Raw genomic sequence first — 24,700 nt, 5'->3', positions numbered from 1 at the left:
CAGTGACAAGCGGGCAGAGACACAAAAGCCACAAAACTAGTTGAAGCAAGGGGTGCCCCCCATAACAGCTCGAGCCGCTCCGCTCACGGCCGCTTTGAGGACGATTCTTCAAATGTTTGCAGATGTTGGCATATTTTGAGCTGTTTTCATGTGGTGGAGGGAAGAGTCGGTGTGGTGGGGGTGCTGTAAAAACTCTGCTTCGCCTTCATCAGGCAAGACCAAATCACATGAGGCGAGGGAGCTAAGTGATTGTTAGTAGGCAAGCCGTGTGAGTCTTTGATCTCTCCTAAATAGAAGGGAAAGCCTCACGTCGCGCAGCGCTGATTTCAGTACCGTAACGTCACCTCTTTGATGCATGGAAATATTGTGACATTGTGTGGGATGAGTTCTTTTGTCATGCTTTCAGAAGGTTGCCTTTTCAAAGAGAACAGTGAAAAAAGGAACAGCTTGTAGGGAAGGTTTGGTTTCAGAAGGAGTTGATGTAAAGGTGTATCTACGGGGCTCCGAAAAGCATCGCGTTGCATCAGAAAAACACCACAAACTTGTTTACGTGCACACTGTTGTCAACTCTTTCACCACACATATTGTCTCTTGATTCTTTAGGAACAAACGCAGAACGGCTTCCCAGAAAATCTGGAGCTCTTCCAAACACAACAGCACGACTTAATGACTTACAGTACATCCTCAGCGATTCCTGGCCTCCGTCAGCGGATATGAAGGCGGCGTCCTCCCTGGATTTGGCCTCTGACTCCGCCTGGGCACAGCCGTTTCTGCCGCCAGGGCTGAGGCTGTGCGGCCGCGGGCTGCCAGCCTCCTCCGTCCCCTCGCTGGGAGTCAGGCTCGTCTTATCCGGGTCCTCCTGGCAGTCCGGTGGCCCCAGGCTCCACACCTTATCCTCCTCTTCAGACCCAAGTGAACTCACTTGTTCTGCATCTGCAGCATGAAGGAAAGTCGAAAGGAGGGTTCAGATGTGAGAGTCATCATGAAATGCAGCTAATGAATAATGCAATATTCAAATGATTATGACGCCTTTTTAGTGCATTTTTAGAGTTCAGCAGGAAAATACAAGATTGAATCATTAGACTGTCAGAAAAACCGAACAGGTAAACATAATTTGATACCACTTTTCAAATATTTTAAATCCATTTGTAGACACTAAAAGAAAAACACAACAAACAGTGAAAATTTATTTGAACAATTTCAAAAATATTTCATGTTTAAAATACATTAAAAACACTTTTTTTGGTTATTGATTGACCGTTTTCACATGAAGCTGTGTGTGTTTTGAATAATCAATCTGAATAAACATTCTCCTTTTGTTAATTTTCAGCTTCTAAATATTTTTTTTAAATAACTAAAAGCAAAACGGACATTTTTAAAAACCCTTTATGATAAGATTCCTTAACAAACTTTATTAACACATTAACAAACATTATTAATGTGTTTAAATAGTGTTAGTAAGACATTTATTAGCACAAAAAATAAATAAAGTTTACCATACTTAAAAAGATTCATTAACATCTAAAGTGAGACTATTGTCTACCATATTAATAAACATATTTAACAAATGTATTAACTAACTTTGTCAACATTATATTGTTTTGCAGCACCTCATCTAAAGTGTTACCAAAATTTTAATAACAAAATATTGAATGGACATACAGTATGCCTAAACATTAAGATGTTAAATCGTTTTTTAACACTAAAATTTGTTTTTTTTTTCAATGATATAAAAATAAAGCAAAAATATGTTTTCATTTTTGAAAATATAGCAAAAGACGAAGTGTGACAACTCAGAAGATTTAACAAAATAAAACATTAAGCAGCACAAAAACAGATTTTTTCTTGTAGCAAAAATGTTTATCAACAATTATAGTCATTTCTGCAATTTTAGCTTTTCTTTTCAAAGCTCTGCCTGTTGACACTCGGCTTTCTGATCACTGACTGGCAAAATGCAATCAGAACAAAACAACAAGCATTTAAGAAACACAAATAAATGTTTGGGTATGTGTCACAAAGGAAGAGTGGGAGAGCAGAGCTCCCTGTGTTGTCATGAGTCAAAGCAACAATCCAATATTGATTGCTAATCTAGTTTAACACCTTTATTTTCAAGATGATGCGTCTAAATTTATTAGGAGTTCATAATATTTTCAGAGCCCAAATAGAATGTTTTGATTTAACTTTTAACCGTTAAACACGGCAACTTCTTTCTTGCTTCATAGAGGATGCATCTTTTTTTTTAACCCCCTGCAACATGACACACTCATGAATCACTTTCCTTCATCGAATTTACAGGACAGGAACACACACATTCTGAAAGAGCGACAACAGCCCCGGAGCTGCAGAGGGGGCAGCCCACGAAGCATCAGCACCTAAAGCCTCGGCAGGTCAGTCTGTGCCGCTCTCTTCGCTCAGAACGTCACTCCTACATGTGTATTTGTTTATGTGGTGGTTATTCCTGCATATACAGTCACTCGAGGCCGCTTGGAAAAGGAGTGAGTCGGTGCCACGAGGAGCGTAGGTGATCAAATGTGCAACAATCTGATCTATAAGACGCAGGAGACTAAAGGCCTGAAGGAAATTCCTTGAATAGTAGGAGACACTACTTGGAAGAAGTAAGAGGAAAATCTGGTAAGGATTAGCATTAAACGGGCAGCAATTTTCTCTCCCATGACAGAGGATGCTGTCATCTTCTTTTATCTTACCCTTCATACAGGTGATAACCCTTTAGATCCACATATAATTTTAACCTTTTTTTTTACAGATTCTAGGAACTCAAAGCTGCTGGTGAAGAAGGATATAACCATGAAACATACAAGTTTAAGGAAAGAGTCTCCTGGTAAAAACACAGCACAGCAGAAACAGTGGGCTCCTGCTGTGCATGCACCGCCGAGTGCGTGGGAAGATCATGACTCACATCCAGACAGTAATAACTGAAGTTTGCTGCATCATGATTGACATCGTCAGTCTTCTAGTCTTCAGATGAAACAACGCTTCATTTGAATCCATCTGCCATCTTTCAGCACCCAAAACATCCAGCATGTCTACCCGGAACCACTTTATCTCCAGTCATCTGAGTTTCTGCGTCAATCTGCTTGTTCTTTTTAAATAAATAAAAAAAATATGTTCGAAAAGCTGATTTTTTTTCTCGTTAAGCAGTGACAATCCACCTCGAGTCTGATCAGATGACCTAAAGCAATTCTCTTCATAACTGAGTCAGATTTCCAGAGACACTCAGTATTATGAAAAGACTTTATATATGTTCGAAGCAGACAGAAACACATTGCTTAATTTGAATAAAAATGAGTGATAAAAAAAGAGTTAAAAATAAAATGCAGTTTTGCTCAGCAGTGCAGATTTACCACTTTTTATATGCAACAGGGGGGGGGGTATCTACTGAACGGCAACGCTCTAAGCTGCACTTTATTTTACGATGCACACATGTGATTTGGTATCAGCTTTGTAATTATGTGGCTAAAGGGTAAGCATATGATAATTACTTTGGAATTACCTTGTTTGTTTCTTTTGATTTTAAACGGCAGCAAATAAGGCAGTTCACAACCCGATTTAACTATTCCATATGTGCTTGTTTTTACAGCTCTATTTCAAAGCCAGAAAACAGTCAATAATCTCAAGCTGATTTGAAACAAACATCATTCAAAAGACAACTTGTGCAAGCACCAATTCTTCATTCCTCTGACAAATTTTAGAAAAATCGCCCCAACTTTTTCATATCAATGGAGGTTTCTTTCCATGTGGGCAAAAGTGTGATGGTCTCACACGTGTCAGAGCACGCACAAGGCTGTTTTGGACTCAGCAAATTACCATATGAGGGTCAAAGACGCCCACGAGCCGATCGAAAAGCAACAGCAGGAAGATGAGCGTAAAGGGCACTTTACAGTACCTACGACGGCAGTTCAGAGGTGAGGCAGGTCCCATAGTCATCTGCAGAGCCCACTTTGGTTCGGGGGAGATCATTTGGCCACAAATGTCTCATAGAAATCAAACATGTCCGATTAAAACAAATTCTCGCTGTGAAAGTTCGTCTATTCATATCTGCTGTTTGACATTCGCCTAATGAGTCAGAGGAGGACCGCAACCATGAACAAACACCTCCCACCTGATCTGCTTCCACCGAGCTGCAGCTCACTGACACTTTCTGTCTCTCGGGGTGACGGCTTCTCAGATCTCTGAGCTTTTTACCAACAAGGACAGCAAAAGCAGCACTTTGATGTCAATGTGCAAGTCATGCTTTTACCAGTGGAATACAACAACCATAAGGAGTCAGAAAAAAAGGAAAAAAATGTGGCTACTTTTAGCAAGTCTAAATATGAGATAAAGTTTGGAAACTCTCCTTTTATTTCCCCAGATTTTGATCCGACTATTAAATGATCTATCATAAAAAAACAATCTTTTGTGGCATTTCTGTAAAAATTAGTTTTCTATCAATAAAGCTACAATTTTCAATACATTTGAACTGTTGGTAAATTGCCATCGACTGCAATATTCAAAGTGTGACTTTGTGCAAAACGAGATGCAAAAAACCCAGCGTGCATGTTCGTATTCACAATTCTGCAGCGTGTTTGGAAATGCAGTGCTGTGGTCTTCGACAGAGAAAAGGGGACATGGGTGCAGGAGCAAAGCTACACCAAAAACGATAGAGGGAGAGATTCAAGACAGACAGACGACTGTCCCTGACACAAATCCTCCTGCTGAGGTCAAACTGTGAAGAAACTGCTGCAGAGGGAAATTCCCTCAAAACATATGTACCCATGCACAAACTCTGAGCACGGAGAAATGCAGAGAAAAAAATAAATACCGTTTGTAGGCGAAACGAGAGGCATGCTTGTTGCAGTACACGCCAGTCAAACACACACACAAAACAATGATTGTGACACAAAATTCAATATATTTGGGCTTGATTGGGACACAAATGATGCTGTAGCGACAAGGTCACGGCACTATGCCCTCTTCCTGTCTGCACACTGTGCTGGAACCAGACAGCTGTTGGGTAACTCAACACTAAAATGATCGCCAAACCCTTTAACATGGGAGCTCCAGTGTTTATGTTCTTTAATTTACTGTAACTTTTCAACAGTTCACACAATTTTCTCCTTCAGAGTCTGCTGTATTGATGTTGATCGTGTGAACTGTTGAAAAGTTAGAGTATGTTACCGATTATGTGTTTAAGGCGACGCCTCAGGTGTTAAAAGGTTAAATCTGTAGGGTAACGGGCAGCAACAAAGATCTGCTCATTTAGATGTTTTAAATGTTAAGTACTGAAACTATATTGCCTTGATTTCAATTTTAATCGTTACAATCTTTGTGACACAAAAGCAAAACCTCCTACGGATTGTTTCACCTTCAAAGCCTCTCAGATTAAAAAAAGCTGACATTGCCTCATTTGTTTTAATGGATGGGAGAATTAATAATGAAATAGAAAAGTTGCATTACCTACGATAATGCCGTAAACAAGTTTCATACGATATGAACGCTTTTTGCTGAATCTGGTTGCTAAATATGCTGAAAAACAATTTCCAAAATGCTAAATTTGCTAAATGTTGTTAAAGAACTATAAAAGACCGCTGAAGTTGGCTTAAATTTCTGGAAAAAATGTGTTGTAAGTTTGCTGTAAACTCTTCAATACATGCCAAGTTTGCTAAAGCATGTAGTGTGCGGCTTTAATATTAGCTAAACTCCAAATTAGCCCCAAAAAAACCTTAGTAGATGCCAAGTTAGCCCAAAAAGCTAGCACATTGCTAAAATACCAGCTTAAACTCCAAAATAGCCAATAAATTCTTAGTAAAACACCAGATTATTTACCAAAAAAAAAAAAAAAAAAAAAAATGTTAGCCTGTTGCTAAAACATTTGGTAAACTCAAAAGTAGCCTAACAGACCACAGTAGATAACAAATTAGCCCAAAAAGTTAGCATGTTGATAAAATATTAGCTAAATTCCAAATTAACATGAAAAACATCACTGAATAACATAATAGCCTAAAACGTTCCTATGTTACTAAAATATTAGCTAAATTCCAAATTAGCATAAAAAAACCCAGTAGATGCAAAATTACCCAAATTAGCTAGCATGATGCTAAAATAACGGCTCAATATCAAATGATTTTAAAATTACTGTAAGCGATGGTTTCAATGTGCACAAAGTTTAAAAGTAAGTTGTTGAAGAATTTGAATAATTTCTCATTCACTTCCATATTTTGCTCAGTATTTTCAAAAATTACAACGTTTATGAATACCAAAAGTACAAGCAGCAAACTGAATGTTTTGATACCAAAATTGCTGAAATCCCTGAAAGTATCATTGAGTTTAGTTTTAACATGCTAAAAAACCTCCGGAAAGAAGCAGAAGAATCATTATTGTGTGAATGCTGTAAAGCATTCACACAATAATGATAATGATGCTGTAAAGCATTCACACAATTAAATAAAAGAATAGTGTCACTGTGCACAGAGCTGCCCACCGACAGGGGTGAAGTATTGGAAAATTGATTGATATCTGTTCCACTCATCTGCTGCTCTAAATCTACATGTCACATCTGTGAAGCAGTGAACCGCACATGCTAAATCAAAACCTGCGCAGATGCGACTTCACAGGACAGACAGATTAAAAGAACAGCAAACGAGCCCAAAAGGGGATACAGTAAAACCACCGCACAAACTAGGCGTTACTTACAGTACGGTCTGCATGCAGTGTGGTCAAACCAGTCTGCCTGGAGGTATCTGTATTTTATTTTTTTTTTACCTTCGGCCCTAATCTTGTTTTCTTCTTTGCGACCGATGATTCTGATCTCCTCTCACACACTTCAGTCATGCAAACAGCTCCCTTCTGCTACAAATGTTCAACATTATTACTATCATGATTGACAGACTCTTTTTTTTAACCTAGTGACACGTCGAGCGCTTCCGGAAGAGTATTAAACATAGATCAAAACATTTTAGCTTTAGGTCTAAATGTCAAAGGAGACAACTTTAGAAAAGCATTTTTAAGAGATAGTACAAGTACATCAAAAGTTTCCTATCATAGTAAAGTTGATCAGTCGTACAGGTAGGTGCGACAACATGAAATATCCTGTAAAAAGGAGAGTAAATAAAGCGAAAAAGAGACATTTTTGCCTTTTCTTACTTTGACTTAACAAATCCAAATCTATGATTTACTTTGCAGCCATAAATGAGAATATCTGTTAGTGCTGCCACTATTGGTCGATTACTCAAGATGATGTTGACTAATAAAAAACTCGACAACCAATTTAATGGTCGATAAGTTGTTTTTTTTTATCTCAAAACTTTGATTTAAGTCTTGTTTTAATGTCAGAAATAAATAGAGGAAAGAAGCTGAATGATTCACTAGAGTTTAATAAATTATCGTCCTAATTGTCTTTATTTTTAGTTAGCATATAGCTAATTAGTCGACTATTAAAAAAAGTGTTTGTGGTAGCCCTACATGCTAGCTGTTTTGGCTAATTTAGGCTATTTTGGAGTTTAGCTAATATTTCAGCTACATGCTAGCTGTTTTTGCTAAGTCAGAAATTTTACCTTTTTTTTGGCTAACTTGGCATTATGCTAATATTTTTGCTTGTTATCAGCTTTTTCAGCTACCAGCTTCAGCGTTTTCAGCTATCAATTTCAGCATCTTCAGCTATCAGCACTAGCATCTTCAGCTGCCACATTCAGCTTACAGCACTCACATTAGCATTAATGTAATGCTATATATCTAGTTTGATTTAGGTGCCAGAAACAAATGAAGAAAAGAAGCTGGATGATTCACTAAAAATTCAATAAACTAATTGTCTTTATTTTTAGTTAGCATTTAGCCTAAACACATCAAGTTTAAAGCTAATGATGGTTAAGATGTGTGTTTTACGCTCAATCCACAAATGATCTGATTTGCAGACTAATTGAAAAAATTAATTGACAATTAGTTGACTTTTAAAATAATCATTTATGTCAGCCCTAATTTCTGTGCATCATTGAATTGCCTCATCAATCAATCAACGTATCTTGAAGCTTCGTAACTCCAGATTATAAACAGAAAACTCCCCAAATTTGAACAATTTTTACCCAAACACAATCTTGCGTCTACAAGGTTTTGCCGCTTCAGGGTCTACCAGGGAGATTTTTTACCAGCACAGACATTCTGGCACATGTGACAGTTTGCTCTGTCAGAGTCTTGAGTTCAAAATTGCAGCAATCGGTTTTCTCTTTGCAAAAATGAGGCAAGGTGTGACAGAGCCTTTGTGGTCGTGTGTCTCCTTCCTCTAGAGGTTTCCTGTATGCTGCCGCTTCACTTGCTTGCCAAAATGTTTACCTGTCCCATCGACCACCACAATAACAGTCAAAAAAAAAAGAAAGAAAAAAGTTTTTCTCAACTGTCCGTCATTGTTTACCTTTTAAAGCAAATCAATGTGCCTACTAAGAAATGAGACAAGGTAGGACTGAGCTATTTTGAAACCGTGTTGCAACATCATAGACATGTATGTGCCTCTACATGTGTGAAATCCACTCCCCCTCATTTCTTTACGTGATTTATTTTCATTATATTATTTTAGAAATACCTTAAGTCCCACTCCGATCATCTTTTGATTTATTTTAAAAGCGTTTAGTGTTCTTTTAATTATGATTATGCTGTTTTTGCTTTTAGTGCAGAAGCTTCAGCTAATATCCCATCATCCTTTTGTTTAGACTTTCTCCCATAGCTTACAGCCCCTCACACAAACCCAACCTAACATTACAGGAGAAACAAAGATGGCGAGCAACATTGGAGGTGTCCAGTCGTACAGTTTTGAGCCAGATTCCTGCTCAGATGAGGAAATCAAAGACATTCATGGATCTATTAGTCTCCAGGTGGATGTATCAGAATGGAACAGAGCCAATTGTACCTTCTATGTCACATCTACAAGCTTTTTCAAACTGATTTTTTTCACCTACTGCTGATTCACAATGACTTGAACAAAGAAATACACAGAAATACTGTTTTTAGCTTCATTTTTTTAAATATGTCCTTCATCATGAGAAAAATGCTACACAAAAAACACAATTTTCATCAAAGTGGGTCTTAAAATTTAAGTGAGCTTCAAGAGAAATTCAAGAGAAATAACTGATAATTATAATACATTGTAATTCTGTGATTTCTAAAACATTTCTTTTTAGAAATGAAATAGCCAATAAAGTCATTTTTTTCTGTAAAACTTTTAAAACAACTTACATCCTCTGGTTGCATCCTCTGTCTCCACATACATTCACCCCTGACTGACTTTCACCCACAAAAGAATATAAAAGAAGAGGACGTCAGCATCATTCTGGACTTCCCTTCTCTGTCACGGTAAATTGTTCAGTCTGAGTCACTAACCATGACAGTGACTCACTGACCTGCCTGACTGAACGGCTCTGCTTCTATAGAGTGTTCTCATGTTAGCACGCTGTCGGTGCCATCCCGCCGCCGACTGCTCTTCCGCTGAAGCCAGGCTTCACATTTGTGAGAAAGGTTAGCTTGGCCCTCCGCCTCCCCATGGTTTTCCGTGTAGCAAGGGACCGGCGCAGGAATGCGGGATGACGGTCGCAGAGTGACACGCGCTCTCGCCACATTGTGAATCAAAACCTAAACTCTACTTCATTAGACTCCTGTCATTACAGAGACTCTCACACCACTCTATAAATACTCCCTGTCTTCCCCCCTCCAAATTTGTTTTCCCTCCTTTTCCTTGCATATGAAAATGCTCAAGGACCGTTCCAACCCTCTGATGTGGCTCTTTATTTTTTACGCTGGCGCAACAAACCACACAATAGTGGCTGCTTTTGAATATTAAAACATTCTCTGACGGGATACAAAGGTTCTGAAGCTTTTTTTTTTTTAATAGGGTAACGTGCAAAATAAAACTTTTCTTTGAGCTTAACGGTTAAGCGGTGTGGGATTTGGCTGCATCAGTTGGAGCTGTGACTTTACATCAGTCTCCACAGATGTGTTTTGAGGGTGAAACAAATATGTTTGCTATCCCACTGAGTTTCTTCATGTCCAATGTTTAAGATGTTTTGACAGATCCCCTTAAGCAATAAAAACTACAAAAAAAATAAGTTATGTAAAAGATTTATGACACCTTTATAAAGACATAAAGGTGTAAACTTGTACGGTAGACACAGGTATGTTTGAAATGTATTTTATAGCAATTTATTTCTTTGATCTACTCAGCATGCACTGGATTTCTGCCTTGTGGCGCCATCCTCTGGCCAACATCGACATTACATTTTCCAGACGAGACGCGCTGAAACATTTTGAGTGACCACATGTGACCTCAAAGGCTTTTCAGAGATAAAAGCGATGTGTCACCGAGGTTTTATTTCCTTTGTATTTCTCTTAAACGTTCCTCACATGCCTTCGCTCTTGCTTTGGCCTCCCTGACACTTTTTTGGGGGGGTACATAAAAAAGAAAACACACTAAAGACCAGGTTATCAAACTGGTTGTTTTGTGGTCAAACAGTTCACAGTTTTAACTACCCATCAGTGTGTTTGCATCGAGTACATAAATGTGCACGTGTGCATGTGAGGCCCAAACCAACATCTTGAAAAAGCAACTGATTAAAGTCATGGTGAGAAATGCACAGATATATTTTAGGAAGCAAAAGGAAAAAAAAAAAAATGAAAGCCGGAGTGTAAAACTTGAACCGGTTAAATAATGTGCATAAATACGATTCAACAAGAAAACGCTTAAAAGTCAAACTTGGAGAGTTTAAGAGGATCTTTGATGTGTATCAGAGGAGGAAAGCAGCCTTGCGACTGGGACGACAGTAATTTTAAGTTAAAGCAGAAGGCTGGCTGACTGGCTGCCTTACTGGCTGACTGCCTGGCTGACTGACTGTGGTCTTTGATGGCGCTGACTGTTTGAAGTGGTTTTCGGGGGATGGGAGCAGCGTGTGGTGTCAGTGAGGGACAGGGGAGGCGCTGAAGGAGTCGGGGAGAACGCACAATGGCGAGCGTTAGAGGGAGTCCAGGCTGGGAGGAGAGGAGGATGGATGGATGGCTGGAACCAGGAGCAAGCGAAACGATAGATAAAAAATGGAAAAGATGGAACATTTGAATCATGCAGAAGGAGGATCAGATGGAAATTAGGAGAGGAGCGACAAGTGAAAGCCAGAAACAGTTGAAATCTGAGCAAGGAAGCAAAGAAACTGAAGTGTCAACGGCAGAAATGGAGGATGTAAACCTTCCAGATCTGTCTTTAGGAGCTGTGGATCATTATGAGGCCTGGACACGTTCACACCTAACTCATACTTGTATCATTTCAATGACGTTACCCCGCTGTGAAATGCTGCCAGGCTGTCTTATGACTCCTTTCCCCTCCCATTCGTACTGCAAGCTCATGCGCTTAAAGAAGGAAAAAGTCTTTTGGGGTTTTTTAACATGTTTTTGTGGCATTTTTGTCACGATAGAGGACATGTATAGAACAATTTAAGATCAAAACTACAACTCCATCCACTCACAGACAAATAGATCTTTGCACATCTTTTTTTTCCTCATCTGAGCTGGCATCTCAAAACTATATGCCTGGATATCTCCTATATTGCTCACTGTTTTTGTTGCACTGCTAATGTTAGCCTGGAACTAAGCTAGCAGGACAGCGTGTAAACAAAGGGATGATGGGATATCAGCAGAAGCTTACTTTAGTCCTGCCCACAACTCAGAGGCAAATATTTGATGCAGAAACTATGTTCTAGAAAACTACACAAGGTTTTAATTTAGTCTTAAAATGACAGAATCATAATTAATAGACCACTGGGAATAATTGATCAAAATGGGATTGAAGTTTGACGTTAAGCCATGAAAGATAAAAATACATTTCTGCCATACTTATTATTTTCACCAATTTCTTACTAATTACAAAAACAACACAGATATTTGTGATTTAGCATGACTTACATGTTCCAATCATAAACTCTAAGACTGTGTACATTTTTGTTACATGGAGTTAAAGACCTGTTTCTAGAACTCCTTCCTTAGAAGCTCTAAAGATTTATGTATGGAATCTGATCTTTATCTACGATTCAGAAATAGTAAATTTAATGAACTCAAAATGCGTTGCCAGTCATAGAAAAAACACTTGAGGTAGAAAAAAAAAATTAATATAATTTTTTTTCTTATCTAAACTACTAAAGGTTTTCTTTTGATGTTATCATCTGTCACTTCTTACTATTGTGTGATGCAAACAAGTGTCTAAAAACATGAAAAGATGCTACCTTTACGGACCAACAGAAGGATAAAGAAAAAAACTTAAAAATATGTGAAAAAGCTATGGCCTCAATCATAACAGGTGGTTCTAAAAAGCTCTGAAACATGTTCTCTCCAATGGAATGTTTCTCACTCCCTCATGAGTGTGTATGCCATGTATATTATCTTTGTGAGTGTGTGTGTGAGTGTGAGTGTGTGTGCAGGTCAGAGAAAGGTGGTACCAGGTGATCACAGGTACAAGAAGACAGATGAAAAGAGGAGGAGAGCTCTTCTCTCTGAATCACACTTGTTAGTTTCACTTTTTTTTCCTTTTTTTCTTGCCGGCCAAAAATTTGCAGGTAGTTTTTGCTTATAAAAATACACAGAAGTAGCTGAAAAAAGACTTTAAGTACACAATTGTTTTTAGTTGTTCTTCTTTACCAGCTCTAAGTCTAACATGTGATTTAAAAAAGGGGGAAAAAAATAAAAAAGAAAACTGACTAAAAAATCAATATACATATAACGTTTTTTTTAACTTAAGCAGACGAGGAAATGAATTTACCATCCTGAATAAGATGAATGTGTGTTGGAACATGTCCCAGATGTTTGTTACCTTTGTCCAAAAACATCCATGAAAGGCAATAAACACCAGCAGGAAAACATTGGATGGATGGACAGATGGATGGATGGATGGATAGATGGATGGATGAACGGATGATGGATGGATGGAGGCAAGGTGAAAGGAGGAACAAAGGAATTGATGGATGGATGGACTGATGGAGGGGCGGATGGATGGATAGTTAGATGGAGGCAAGGAGGGATGATTAACTCAATGTTTGAATGGATGGATGGATAAATGGATAGATGAAGGAGTGGATGGATCAATGGATGGATGGATGGATGGATGAATGGATGAATGGAGGGAAGGAATAATCAATCAATCAATGGATGGATGGATGAATGGATAGATAAAGGAGTGGATGGATGGATGGGTGGATGGATGGATGGGTGGATGGATGAATAAATGAACGGATGGATGGAAGGATGAATGAATCAATCGATGGATGAATGAATGAATGAATGAATCAATTGATGGAGGGATGAATGGATGGATGGATGGAGGGATGAATGACTCAATCGATGGATAGAGGGATGAATGAATGGATGAATGGATGGATGGATGGATGAATGGATGGATGGATGGATGGATGGATGGGTGGATGGATGAATAAATGAACGGATGGATGGAAAGATGAACGAATCAATCGATGGATGAATGAATGAATGAATCAATAAATCAATTGATGGATAGATGGATGGATGGATGGATGGAGGGATGAATGACTGAATCGATGGATGGATGAAAAGATGGAAGGATGGATGGATGAAGGGATGAATGAATGGATGGATGGATGGATGGATGGATGAATGGATGGATGCATCAATCGATGGATGGACAGATGGATAGAATTATGGATGGATGGAGGGATGAATGACTCAGTCGATGGATGGATGGATGGAGTTAAAAGTCTTACTTTATTAGGTAAAATAGAGAGAACATGTTATTTCTCCTCCTGCAAACTTTGACACTAACATCAAGTATTTTTAATGAAAAAAATAAAAGCAAAGTCAAAGTTGAATAAAAAGCAGACAGCTCTAAAGTTGACCTACTTCCTGTTACCATAGTAACAGATATTGATGCGTGAAGTGCTGGAAAAAGTTCAACACTGACGACCTGGAAAGGCGTGAGCCCCCAGACCCCCTCAGACATAATTTGGTCAATGTATCGATGTGCGTCCTGTCCTAATCTGGGACAGGAACAGTAGTCTAATCAAACTGAACAACTGAGCCTGAATGAGTGTTTGACCACACTGTACCGGAGCAATCAAGTTAACCTGGTCAGTAAGTGCATTACTGTACAGAAACAGTCACACTTCCTGGAAAAAGTATCTCTATCTTCCTGTGAGTGCAGAGCACCTTAAAATGACACATTTCCAACAAAAAACAATAATAAACGAGCAGGGAGAGAAATAAAAAATAAAATATTTATATATCTTTGGACAACTGACTCAGTCCAGCTCCTGAAATATCATCAAAGTGTTGGAAGTGTTCACACAGGACACATGAAATGTGCTGCATTTCAATCGTTTCTGCGGTGGAAAAAAAGGCTGATGTGATATTTAACCTGAGCAAAAAGTCTACAATATCACAGAAAATTTGTCTCCAATGCTGCATCAGAAATTTAAATGGCGCCGTCTTCTTTGAGCCATTTCCAGCTGCACTTCTGATGCCAAGTGTATATGTGGAGCTGAGTATTAAATTTCCGCTGCGACTTTTATCTTTTACAAAACTACCTAAATGAGAAAACTTTTCAGGAACCACAACGTAAACAGTATATAAAATAAAAGAGACAGCTTGAAATCAGAGAAACCTTAGAAAATAAATGTCTACTGAACTGATGAATGCTCAAAGCACTTATTCCAGGCGCGTGTTATGTTCTGTCTCTGAGGTGATCATAGCTAAAAAAATAAAAATAAAAAAAGGTCTCTCGGTAGACTTTTTCTCCAACCACCACATGAGAAACAGTTCCTGGTTACACTAGCTGCTAAATCCAGCCTCTTTATTGGCGAGAGCTGGCACAAACTCTGAGTGCGTCCCTCTGCTATGTCTTTTTTCAGCTCTCCTTCTTCTTCCTGCCACCCATCTGGGCCTTGTAATACATGACAGCTGAAGTCGGGTTTCCAAATTTAATTTGAGGTGTGATAAAATGGCACATATCTATAAATTTCGTGCACTGAACCCGCCTCTCTGAACTGTTTTAATCTTTTTCTTCTGTCAGCCATGTGTAGCGTATCAAACACGCAACTTGGGTCTGTCTGCAACAAAGGAAGGATCCGCAAATAGACTGCACTGCTGGCGCTACCATGGCAGTGCAAAGATCCCTGCTGATGCATGTGGAAATGTCAGGATGCAACGGCGCCCATTTATTCTGTTCACTAAATTGACATTTTAGCATCTTTATTTAGCATTTAGCAAATTAATTTAGCTTAAATTCTCCAGATAAGATATATCTGCTTTGGTTTTGAATGTTTGAATCAGATTTGAACGAGTTTATCTTCTTTGATTTACTTGAATTTTTAAATTGTTAACACGATCATTATAATTCCAGTAGATTTTGAAGGAGAAAAGTGGCTAGCCGCTTTTCTCCTTCAAAATCTACTGGAATTATAAGGATCGTGTTCAAAGTTACACTACGTTAAAGGGGTTCAAGCTTTGCCGGTGATGTAGGGCTGGGTTGATAATTAAATATGAACCGCTTTAAGCTTAACAGATCATTAATCAATTTAGCACATAAAGCTAAAGTCTGCTAGCTTGATGCTAACGTTTAATGGAATTTCCCATAGGACGGCTAATGCTAATGCTCAGTCGATGTAAACATACATACTAAATTAACATCTTTATACACTCTGGCATGAATTTTACAAACTCTTTTATGGAAATATTTTTTAAATCAACCATTATTGGGCTAAAGCAGTGGTCCCCAACCTTTTTCAAGCCACAGACCGGTTTAAATTAGACAATATTTTCACGGATCGGTCTAAACGGGGCAGAAGTTGGTATTTTTAAGTTCCCGGTTTAATAAAATTTATTAGCAAATTAAAATGTTACCAGAAGAAATTTTGTTTAAAAAAAAGTCTAAGAAAATCAGTAGATATTTTTTATGCAGATGATGAAGATTAAATAAACACATTTGTTGATTTGTAGAAGTCTTTTCTGGTTTGAAAAAAAAAATTCCATAAAGGAAACATTAGATGATTTTTCCAATAAATTTATAGATTATCTTTCATAGCAAAAAGATTGATCATATTTTTTCTTCACATAAGTTCTTATTCATTGGGTTTTTTTTTTTTCAACATTTTTTGTGATGAACACTCTAAACGAATGTCTACCTAATTCAGCCTTGCTGTAGGAAAACACTCAAATATCCCTTTACAAGTTTCCACAAACCAGCAACGTTATTTGATTGAATCTTCATTCTCTGTAAAATGTTTGCGGTTGGTTTTGAACTCTGAGATGAAGATTTTCCCTTTATCGTCAAAGCCCAGGCTAACAAGCTAGCTTCATCTATGTCTGACTTTTAAGGTGTGATGGATAAATAAAACAAAATAAAACGATGCAAACTTGGCAAAACTTGTATTTTCGAAATATAATATATACGTCAATCCACTGTGTCTCCAACTTTATTATCTGCATGTGTGAAACAGTTGAGAGTCTGACGCTACATTAGCCATAGCGGTTTCTGCTACATAAGAACTGTCTCAATAATTCCGTATGTGGAGGAAAACTCCCAGTTTTGTCAGTAAAAAGCAGATTTATTGTTCTTTGAAGTCAAAATCCCTTATTCGGTTTCCTCACTTACTCTTTTCTCATCGAAGAAACTTTCCAAACAAGCTATGAGCTACTAGCTTAGCAGTCCAGTTAGCCATGCAGGAAGCTGCTTTAAGTCATGTGACCAAAATGAATGTTGTGAACAGAATCTGGAAGTCTTTTAAAATAAAACTTCCTTCAGGATCAGAAAATAAACTAAACGGAAATAATCTAAGTTAGCACATTTATTTATTTATTTTTTGTCTGCGGCCCGGTACCAAGTGACCCGCGGAACCGCCTGGGGGAGGGGAACACTGGTCTAAATCACAGTTTTTTGCTCATTCTTTGCTTATTCTTCTTAAAAAAAACATGTAGTGCTATAGCGTGATCGCCACCTAGTGGCCAAACTGAAATGCCCCACAGGAGAAGCAGAACACTGTTTACAATGTTAATGATCTGAACATTTTCTCATTATTTCACTAATACATTTTACAAAATGTGAAATGTATCAGATGAATATAAATATATCCAAAACATTTAGTAGATCATTAATGTATTTATTTAAAAAAATGTGCATAGATGTGTAAGCTGTGAATTGAATTTAGTGGATCAAAAAAAAAAAGAAAAAAAATTGGAATCGAATGGATCCAGGCTCTTTTGAATGGAATAATTTCAGGAAATGATTATTTATACCCCGCCCTACGGTGACACCTCAGATGTCAAAGGGTAGAAATGGTTCTTGCTGTTTCCCTTCAGAGAGCATTAGCTGTGTGGCAGCCACACACAGAGACACATGGTTGGGATGGAACTGCTTCAGAACTAGATGTGCTGAAATAAATAATTACTTCAAAACAACAACAAAAAAAAGGTGACTCAGTCAAGGGACTCTCCGCTCTTGCAAGAGAAATGTCTGTAAACTCAGAGGACAAGTCTGTGATGAGTGGGGAAGCATGAATTATCCCTTATCCTGCATCTCCTCGCTGCCCTCACATGGCCCTCATGCCGTCCCATGCTGCATTGCTGTTGTTTCTGTCTTCACCCCGTCACTTCTCCGTCAGTTCTTCTGCACCTCCCACCCACTGGCACCGACGCCTGAGCCGAGTCCCTTGAAGGGTCCCGGTAATAAACCGTGGTGCCGGCGCTTTTCAGTGCTGTCTCAGCCTCCACACCCTTCATCCCTGAGCGCCGTTTCATCTGCCGTTTCAGCAGGATCCAATCACGCCGTACGACTCGCACGTCAGCCCTCCGCTTCCAACGCTCCTACCCAATTCTCTCTTGTTCGCCCTCTCCCCCCTTCTGTTTTTGTTGCTCCGAGTCCTCCGCGTACAATGTGGTATGCTCGCCGCTGCAACACTGTGCCAGAAAAACCCACACAGACACACACACATGCCAATGCACACGCACAGTCACAGACACACAGCTGGGCCCCAGCTGCATACAAAGACTGGGGTTTGGAAATCAATGAAGGAGAAAGAAGAAAAAAAAAAAAAAAAAGGGGGAAAGGAGTTTAAATAAATTGGCTCTCGAAAAGAGAAGAAAATGAGAAAGGGAGCGAGAGAAACAAAGGGAGCGCTCCCTCTTAAAAAAGTCACATCCACTCAACGACCAAGCGAGACTTTTTAATGAATTACCCAAACAGAAAGTGTGGAAAACAGGAACAGATACGCCAGTGGGGCGACACATTCCGGCATCAGATGCGAGGAGTTTGATGGGTCGGATCAGCACGGATGCTGCTGTGATAATGCTGTCGCTAACTGTGAAACATGGGGAGGGCCCTGACTCCAACAGTCGGAGGAATTATAGAAAAGAAAAATCTAAAATTGGAACAGTTCCCTGATACTAAAAGCAACTAGAAAAGTTCCATTATCAGTGAGAATGTAGTGTGAATGCTTTTGGCTGAAAGAAGTCACTAAAGATGCTGAAACTTTTTGCTGAAAATCGTGATGCAATTTACTTAAATTGCTGAAGTGATTTGCTGAAAATGCAAAAGCTATTTGCAAAATATAAAATTTGTTGAAAGACTGGAAATCTTGTTAAAGAACTATGAAAAACCATTGAAGTTGACCTACATTTCGGAAAAAATGCTGTAAAATTGCTTAAAAATACCTAATACATACCAATTAAAAAAAATAAATGCGTGTTTAAATATGAGATAGACTCAAATTAACCCCATAAACCTCAGTAGATGCCAAATTAGCTAAAAAGAAGAAGAAAAAAAAAGCTAGCACGTTACTAGCTAAACTCCAAAATAGCCTAAAATTCCTCAGCAAACTAAATTAGTCCAAAACTTTAGCCTGTTGCTAAAATAGAAGCTAAACTCTAAATTAGCCTAAACACTTCAGTAAATAACAAATTAGCCAAAAACGTTAGCATGTTGCTAACATAGAAGCTAAACTCTAAATATAAATTGCTGAAAGTGTGATTGAGTTTTTACATGGCGAAAAACCTACAGAAAGGAGCAGGAGAATCATTATTGTGTGAATGCTTACAAAGCAATTACAATTAGGGCCGGGAATCACTGAGTACTCACGATACGATGTGATACATTTGTCACAATATTGATAATATCACAATAATCAGTAAAAAATAACCCTCTAATAAGTCGCATTAGATAAATGAACACATATTTTTTAGGAAAATATATTTTTAGCTTGAACACAATCCGAATAAACAACTATTTTGTGCAACAAATAATTGACGCTTTTGTGCAAATCCGTAATATTATGTCTTTGACATGCATTGACACCAACTGAATTATTTGTAAAATTCAGTGTTTACAAAAGTAAACATGAACTGCAGGCCCACTACTTAGTGTAAAATTGTTGTGAACAACTAAACAAAAAATTAAATAATTTAAGTAGCTGCCATGAACATTGATGCCAGTCTTGCAACGTGCGTCCCCTATCGATCTATAAAGGAACATCTCATCAAAGGATGACGAATATAACATTTTACACCCTTTTCAAACAAAAATAAAATATCGATATGTGGGGAAAACCCATCGAGAATCAATCGCAGGACTAAATATCGTGATATATAGTAATATCAATATTTTGGCACACCCCTAATTACAATCACTAATTTTTATGCTGATTAAACATCTCAAAAAGTATCTTTAATTTATTAATTAAAATCTGGGTTTTTTTTACATTTTTTTACAATTCAAATGACACCAAGATGTCCTTTAATTAATAACTTTTATGAAGCAACTCATCACGTCAATCTACATGCTTCCCTTTTGATCCAGGCACTGTTTCCAATTTGTGTGGAATGAAGGGCTGTCATTTTTTCACATTGCTTTATATTACTTAGCATTGACGGTTTTATTGGGGGAGACGGAGACATAATCAATAGGCGCCTTGGAGTGAAAAAAAAAAAGTCAGTTTCTTTCTTCTGGTTTGGAAAAGAACCTCAAATCTCTATCTCATGAGCCGGACCTGCCCAATTCACCAAACGCGAGTCCCTGCACGCAGATTTAAAGGGCCTGTTTTAGCCACATCATCGCATGGAGATGCTGTTCCAAAAGTTCGTACATGCACACATGAAAGACAAGCTTCAGTTTCTCAGCTTCATATCAGTTTGAAATCAATTTCCTTTTTCCTGCAATCACTTCTTAAAATGTTCAGTTTGTCAAATCCCACCACAGCGTCAAATTTACCAGAAACCATCAGCAGGTGATGCTTATCACTCCTGTGAAGTATTAAAGGAACTGGACGCCTGTCGGGGTGGTGGTGGGGGGGCTCCTTCTGATAAGTGACAGCTCTTGAGCTGATGAGCCGATGAGCTCTCACGGCAGTGTGACAATGTCGAGTGCAGTTGATCGACGGCCTGCCATGTGACGGCGTGCATGTGTGCACATCAGCAGCCGCAGTGTCCACTCGCCATGGTGAAACTCACTTCAACTTCACACCTTTCTTAATAAAATGAGGAAATACACTCAGCTAACTTAAAAAAAAAAAAGCAGTAAACTGACTCCTGGCAGCATAAAGTTGTCTGTCTTGGTTTGTGGTAGATTTTGTGAAACTCTGGAGGAAAGAAAAAACCCTCAGTGTTTGCATGTACTTTTGCATAACTATCTTTCGTACTTTCATTAGAAAACTTTAAAGTAAAAAAAATGTTTAAATTAAAGAATATAATGTCACACTTGAGATATTTAAAAAGAGTCAAATTTAGGGTTTGAGAAACGTTCACCGTTCAAGGTTGTGGATAATTTTAGAGTTGGGCTTTGGAGAGTTAAGCTCAGTTCAACCATATATTTTAAGTTCTCATGAAAAGGCAGGAAAAAGCAAATATTATGATGAAGTGTCATCACTCTGCAGGTGTGTGTGTCCATCTGTTTGTGAGTACAGAAGCCCACACTAAAAAAAAAGGCCGTGTGAGCTGCATGCATGTAGAGTCTCTAAATTCAGCACGCTGCCTAGAAGTTCCTCTAAGAAGTGAAGTAGGAAGTGCAACTCACAAACTGATAACTGACATCTAAAACCTGAAGGTGGACTCCAGATAGCAATCGTTTTGATGGGGTTATTGTCAGTCAAGCGAGGAAAAATAGGAACATTTTTTATTTTAATTTGTTGTATTGATTGAAATTAAATTAAACAAAATTAAAAATCAGAGAAAATGAGGAAATATTATGGACTTCTAAGTTCATTTCTATTTTGTGCTTTTTATTTTATATAGACACTATTCTTTATTGAAATAGTCTTATATTGTTCAGAAAAATGTTCAAATTCCTTTTATTTAAGTTGCAAACAATTGGAGGAAAACACTAAAACAGAACAAGAGTTTTTATTTCAGGATGTCAGCAACACTTTAAGAGCAGATTTTACAATGAATATGTCGCTGACATTCTTGTAAACTGTTTTTTTTACGTTTGTAAATATTATCCAAATTTTGTTTGTCATGAAGAGGAAAAATCACAAAGATTTCATGGGAAAGATCGATTACGCACAGTTTCAATCCAGATGGAATAATCTTAAAGCGAGTAAATATTACTTGCTTTTTCTGATGAGTTTCTTTTTTATCTGGAAGAGTCAAAAATAAGAAGAAGTTCCGCAGCGGGCGGATAAGTTAGGCTGAATTCAGGCGTGTGCGTAAAAACGCAACCAGCGCGGTTCGCAGGAAAGGCTGCTGCAACATCCTCCACCCGCATCAACTTTTTCAAACTTTCTAGCCCTTCACAAGTCTTACCTCGATTCCTCCTTGGGTTGGCTTGCTTCCTGCGCTTGCCTCGGCTTTCCTCTGTCATCGCCGCGCTTGGGTTGTTCTCAGAAAAAGCGGTAAGCCCCGGGAGCGGAGCGGGCGGGCGTGCGTGCGTCCTGCGCAAGGAGTTCCTGCCTCAGAATGAATGGTGTCGACGCATCGCGTTCGGTCGCAGCGGGAGACTCACAGACCTTGATGGGACTCCGGGGCCGAGGCGACGAGAGGAGAGGAGGTGATGTCAGCAGCAGAGGCTGGCCTGAGGTCAGTCCTGGCATTCTGCGCTCACACCTTCCATGGAGTGGGCGCGCCAAGCGAGATCACAAAACAAGAAGCCCACTTTGATTTTTATCCGTCTGTGGGATTGTTTATTCTGAGAAATAGAAAGTTTAGGTTTTTGGAGACATCCAGATGAATTTTGAACCAGGTGCCAACGAGCTCGTTACCTCCAAGAACCGGTTAGTCAGCCTGCAAATTAGCAAGAACAGGTACGCCCCCCCTCCTTGAACCCCTCCACATTTTACAGCTCGACCGCTTTGCATGTCGCACCTGTGCTGAAGTACCCTGGAGAGGACCCCGCCGTGCGCCTCATTCAGCAGAGGATGGCTGTAGGAAGCGGTGCATTGGCAGACCTTTGTGTTGCAACCTGGGCCATAATCTGTTTTGCAACTGAAAAAAAAACCTTAAATGAAGAACCCACCCCACCCCCCCAATTGGCTCTTTTGGGGGGGCCCCTCCAATAACTGAACCAAATAAGAGTGACCTACAGCTGCTTTCTGCAGGGAGTAAACAAACAAAGTTTGACTTTGTGACAGATTCATGCAAACTTTACTCCCACCTTTAATAAAATATAGTAAATAATCTTATAGTTTTGTTAAGTGGGCATGCACAAAAAACAAAAACAAAAAACAATCAATAGCTAAAGACAACCCAAATTGCTTTTAACTCAACTTTAAAAAAAGAGACCATCATTACCATTACCAAAATAATAAAAAGTAAAGCCAAAACTACATCCCAGCATGAATAGCCCAAGACTTGGGTGGAATAAATGTCTCAAATGTTTTAAGAGTGTGTGAAATAGGGGTGGATATCAATAATCATTTCCAGTATCTGAATCGATTCACAAGAGCCTGGATCAATTCGACTCAATTTTATTCCTTTGATCCTCTCAATTCAATTCAATTTGGATTTTACACAGTTTACATATGTATACACAAATGTTTAAAAATATATTAATAATTTACTATATTTTTTGAATATACTTATTATAATCTGATAAAATTCACATATTGTCATACAGTATTACACAGATTGTCAAAAGGAGAAGTTCTAAAGAAATGTTCAGATCATAAACATTGTAAACATTATTCTGCTTCTCCTGGGGGCTGTTTCAGTTTGACCACTAGGTGGCGATCGCGCTACAGAAGTAAACTTTTTTTCAAGAAGAATAAGCAAAAAACTGTGTTTTATACCACAAATGGTTACTTTAAAAAATATTTCCTTAAGAAAGTTTGGAAAATTCATGCCTGTGAGTAAAAAAGATGTGAATTTAGGTCGGCCAAATGTTAGCATTAGCCATCTTATGGGAAATTCCATTAAACGTTAGCATCAAGCTATTTTTTAATTGATTATTGATCTATTAAGCCTTAATTGATTTAAATCGACTAATCGATTTTATCATCCCAACCCTTTTGTGAAACAGGTGAAAGTGAAACAAAACTGTGATAAAAGAAGCTAAAAGGAATAAATCAATACAAATAAATTACACTTATGACCATTTAGTAGTTGCATTTTTACAACTCACTTGCTCGTAGTCAAAAACACAAGATGTGTCCTTCGTTTTCTTCACTCGCCCAAGACAGCTGGTTTGTCTCTTTAATGGATTCTGGAAGAGAAAGCATCCTGAAGGTGGGGAGGGAGCGTCGGGGCAAAGAAAGCCGGGGACAGAGGGGTCATTCTGGCCTTTTGTGGTGTGTTGGGCACAGGAGAGGAGGTGCACGAAGCGGGGGCAATAAACTGCCGCAGATGAGGGTCACAGTGGGGCTGTGGAGGGCTTGGAGCTGTCTTCTCTTTTGTGTATATGGATATTTGGGCTTCATTTCAATATCGCAAACACCGACGATCAAACTCAAATCTACCCTAAAAGTTGAAGTATGTTGTGGTGATTGTAGACGGATCAATCTAATTTTGTTGACCCCCCCTCTGATAATGGTGCATCCCATTCATAACTGTGCCATAAGTTTTCAAGCATCTTGCATCAACATTCTCACTCACGCACATAGAGGGAGCACAGAGGAAGCAGCCCCAGTAGGGTTTTGTCCCAGTTTGTGGTCTAAAGGGGGGGTTCAAAGCTCCCTGCGTGGGGAGGAAAGCCCTTACACAGCATATTAAGCAGGAGTTAATTATATGTCAACCGAGGTGACAAAGGGAAAGAAAAGGCTCCTCCTGAATGAGCAGACAAAAAAAAGAGAGAAGTCATTATGCTGCCCACTTCTTTGCATTTGAAAAACTCTGTTCTCATTTCGCCTTTTCCATTTGTAACAATAAAAGTGGGGATCACATGGCGGAGAGGTAACAACACCACCTCTGAATCAGCGACATGTAGCCTTTAATAGAACTTATTAAGCCTGTTTGGGTTCTGGGTGTGCAAATAAACACGCAATGCCCCTTTAAACTTGCATGCAAAGACATTCAGGATACGTCTGCTGCACATTTTTATGTCAAATGAGGCTCAAGCAAAGAATAGAACATTTTTTAACACCTGGCATTTGGGTTTCTGGTATATGTTTTAAAGAAAAATCATGTAACGGGTATTTTTTCTGAAAAATTTTAAAGCCTTTTTCAATCTTGCAAGGAAATTGATACATTTTTTAAGTCCTAAAAAGAACATAATCTGCTCCACAGGATTTTTACATCACTCTAC

At 38.6% G+C, this 24,700-nt stretch overlaps 1 protein-coding gene and 1 long non-coding RNA gene across 3 annotated transcripts in view; one reads left to right on the top strand and one right to left on the bottom strand.

Annotated features, from left to right (window-relative positions):
* LOC112144565 (zinc finger E-box-binding homeobox 2) overlaps window positions 1-22,906 on the bottom strand; it is a 34,026-nt gene extending 11,120 nt beyond the window's left edge. The window contains exons 1-3 of one of the 2 annotated variants that reach the window (XM_024269143.2): window positions 21,972-22,906; window positions 21,769-21,896; window positions 676-933 (exon numbers count right to left, since the gene is read on the bottom strand). In XM_024269143.2, the coding sequence (XP_024124911.1) occupies window positions 676-933; window positions 21,769-21,826 (316 nt within the window). In that variant the 5' untranslated portion in view covers window positions 21,827-21,896; window positions 21,972-22,906. Of the gene's footprint in view, window positions 1-675; window positions 934-21,768 lie in introns of both variants that reach the window. The other variant, XM_024269144.2, reaches the window with a different exon arrangement.
* LOC112144566 lies at window positions 2,193-3,134 on the top strand. The gene is made up of 3 exons (XR_002918915.2): window positions 2,193-2,387; window positions 2,471-2,631; window positions 2,765-3,134. It is a non-coding gene; the product is annotated as an uncharacterized LOC112144566 (long non-coding RNA).
* Window positions 22,907-24,700: the final 1,794 nt, after the last annotated feature.

Source organism: Oryzias melastigma, linkage group LG5 (genome assembly GCF_002922805.2).
Source record: "Oryzias melastigma strain HK-1 linkage group LG5, ASM292280v2, whole genome shotgun sequence".
Classification (NCBI taxonomy): domain Eukaryota; kingdom Metazoa; phylum Chordata; class Actinopteri; order Beloniformes; family Adrianichthyidae; genus Oryzias; species Oryzias melastigma.
The sequence above is the reverse complement of the archived record's forward strand: the minus strand, read 5'-3'. Positions and strand labels throughout refer to the sequence as shown.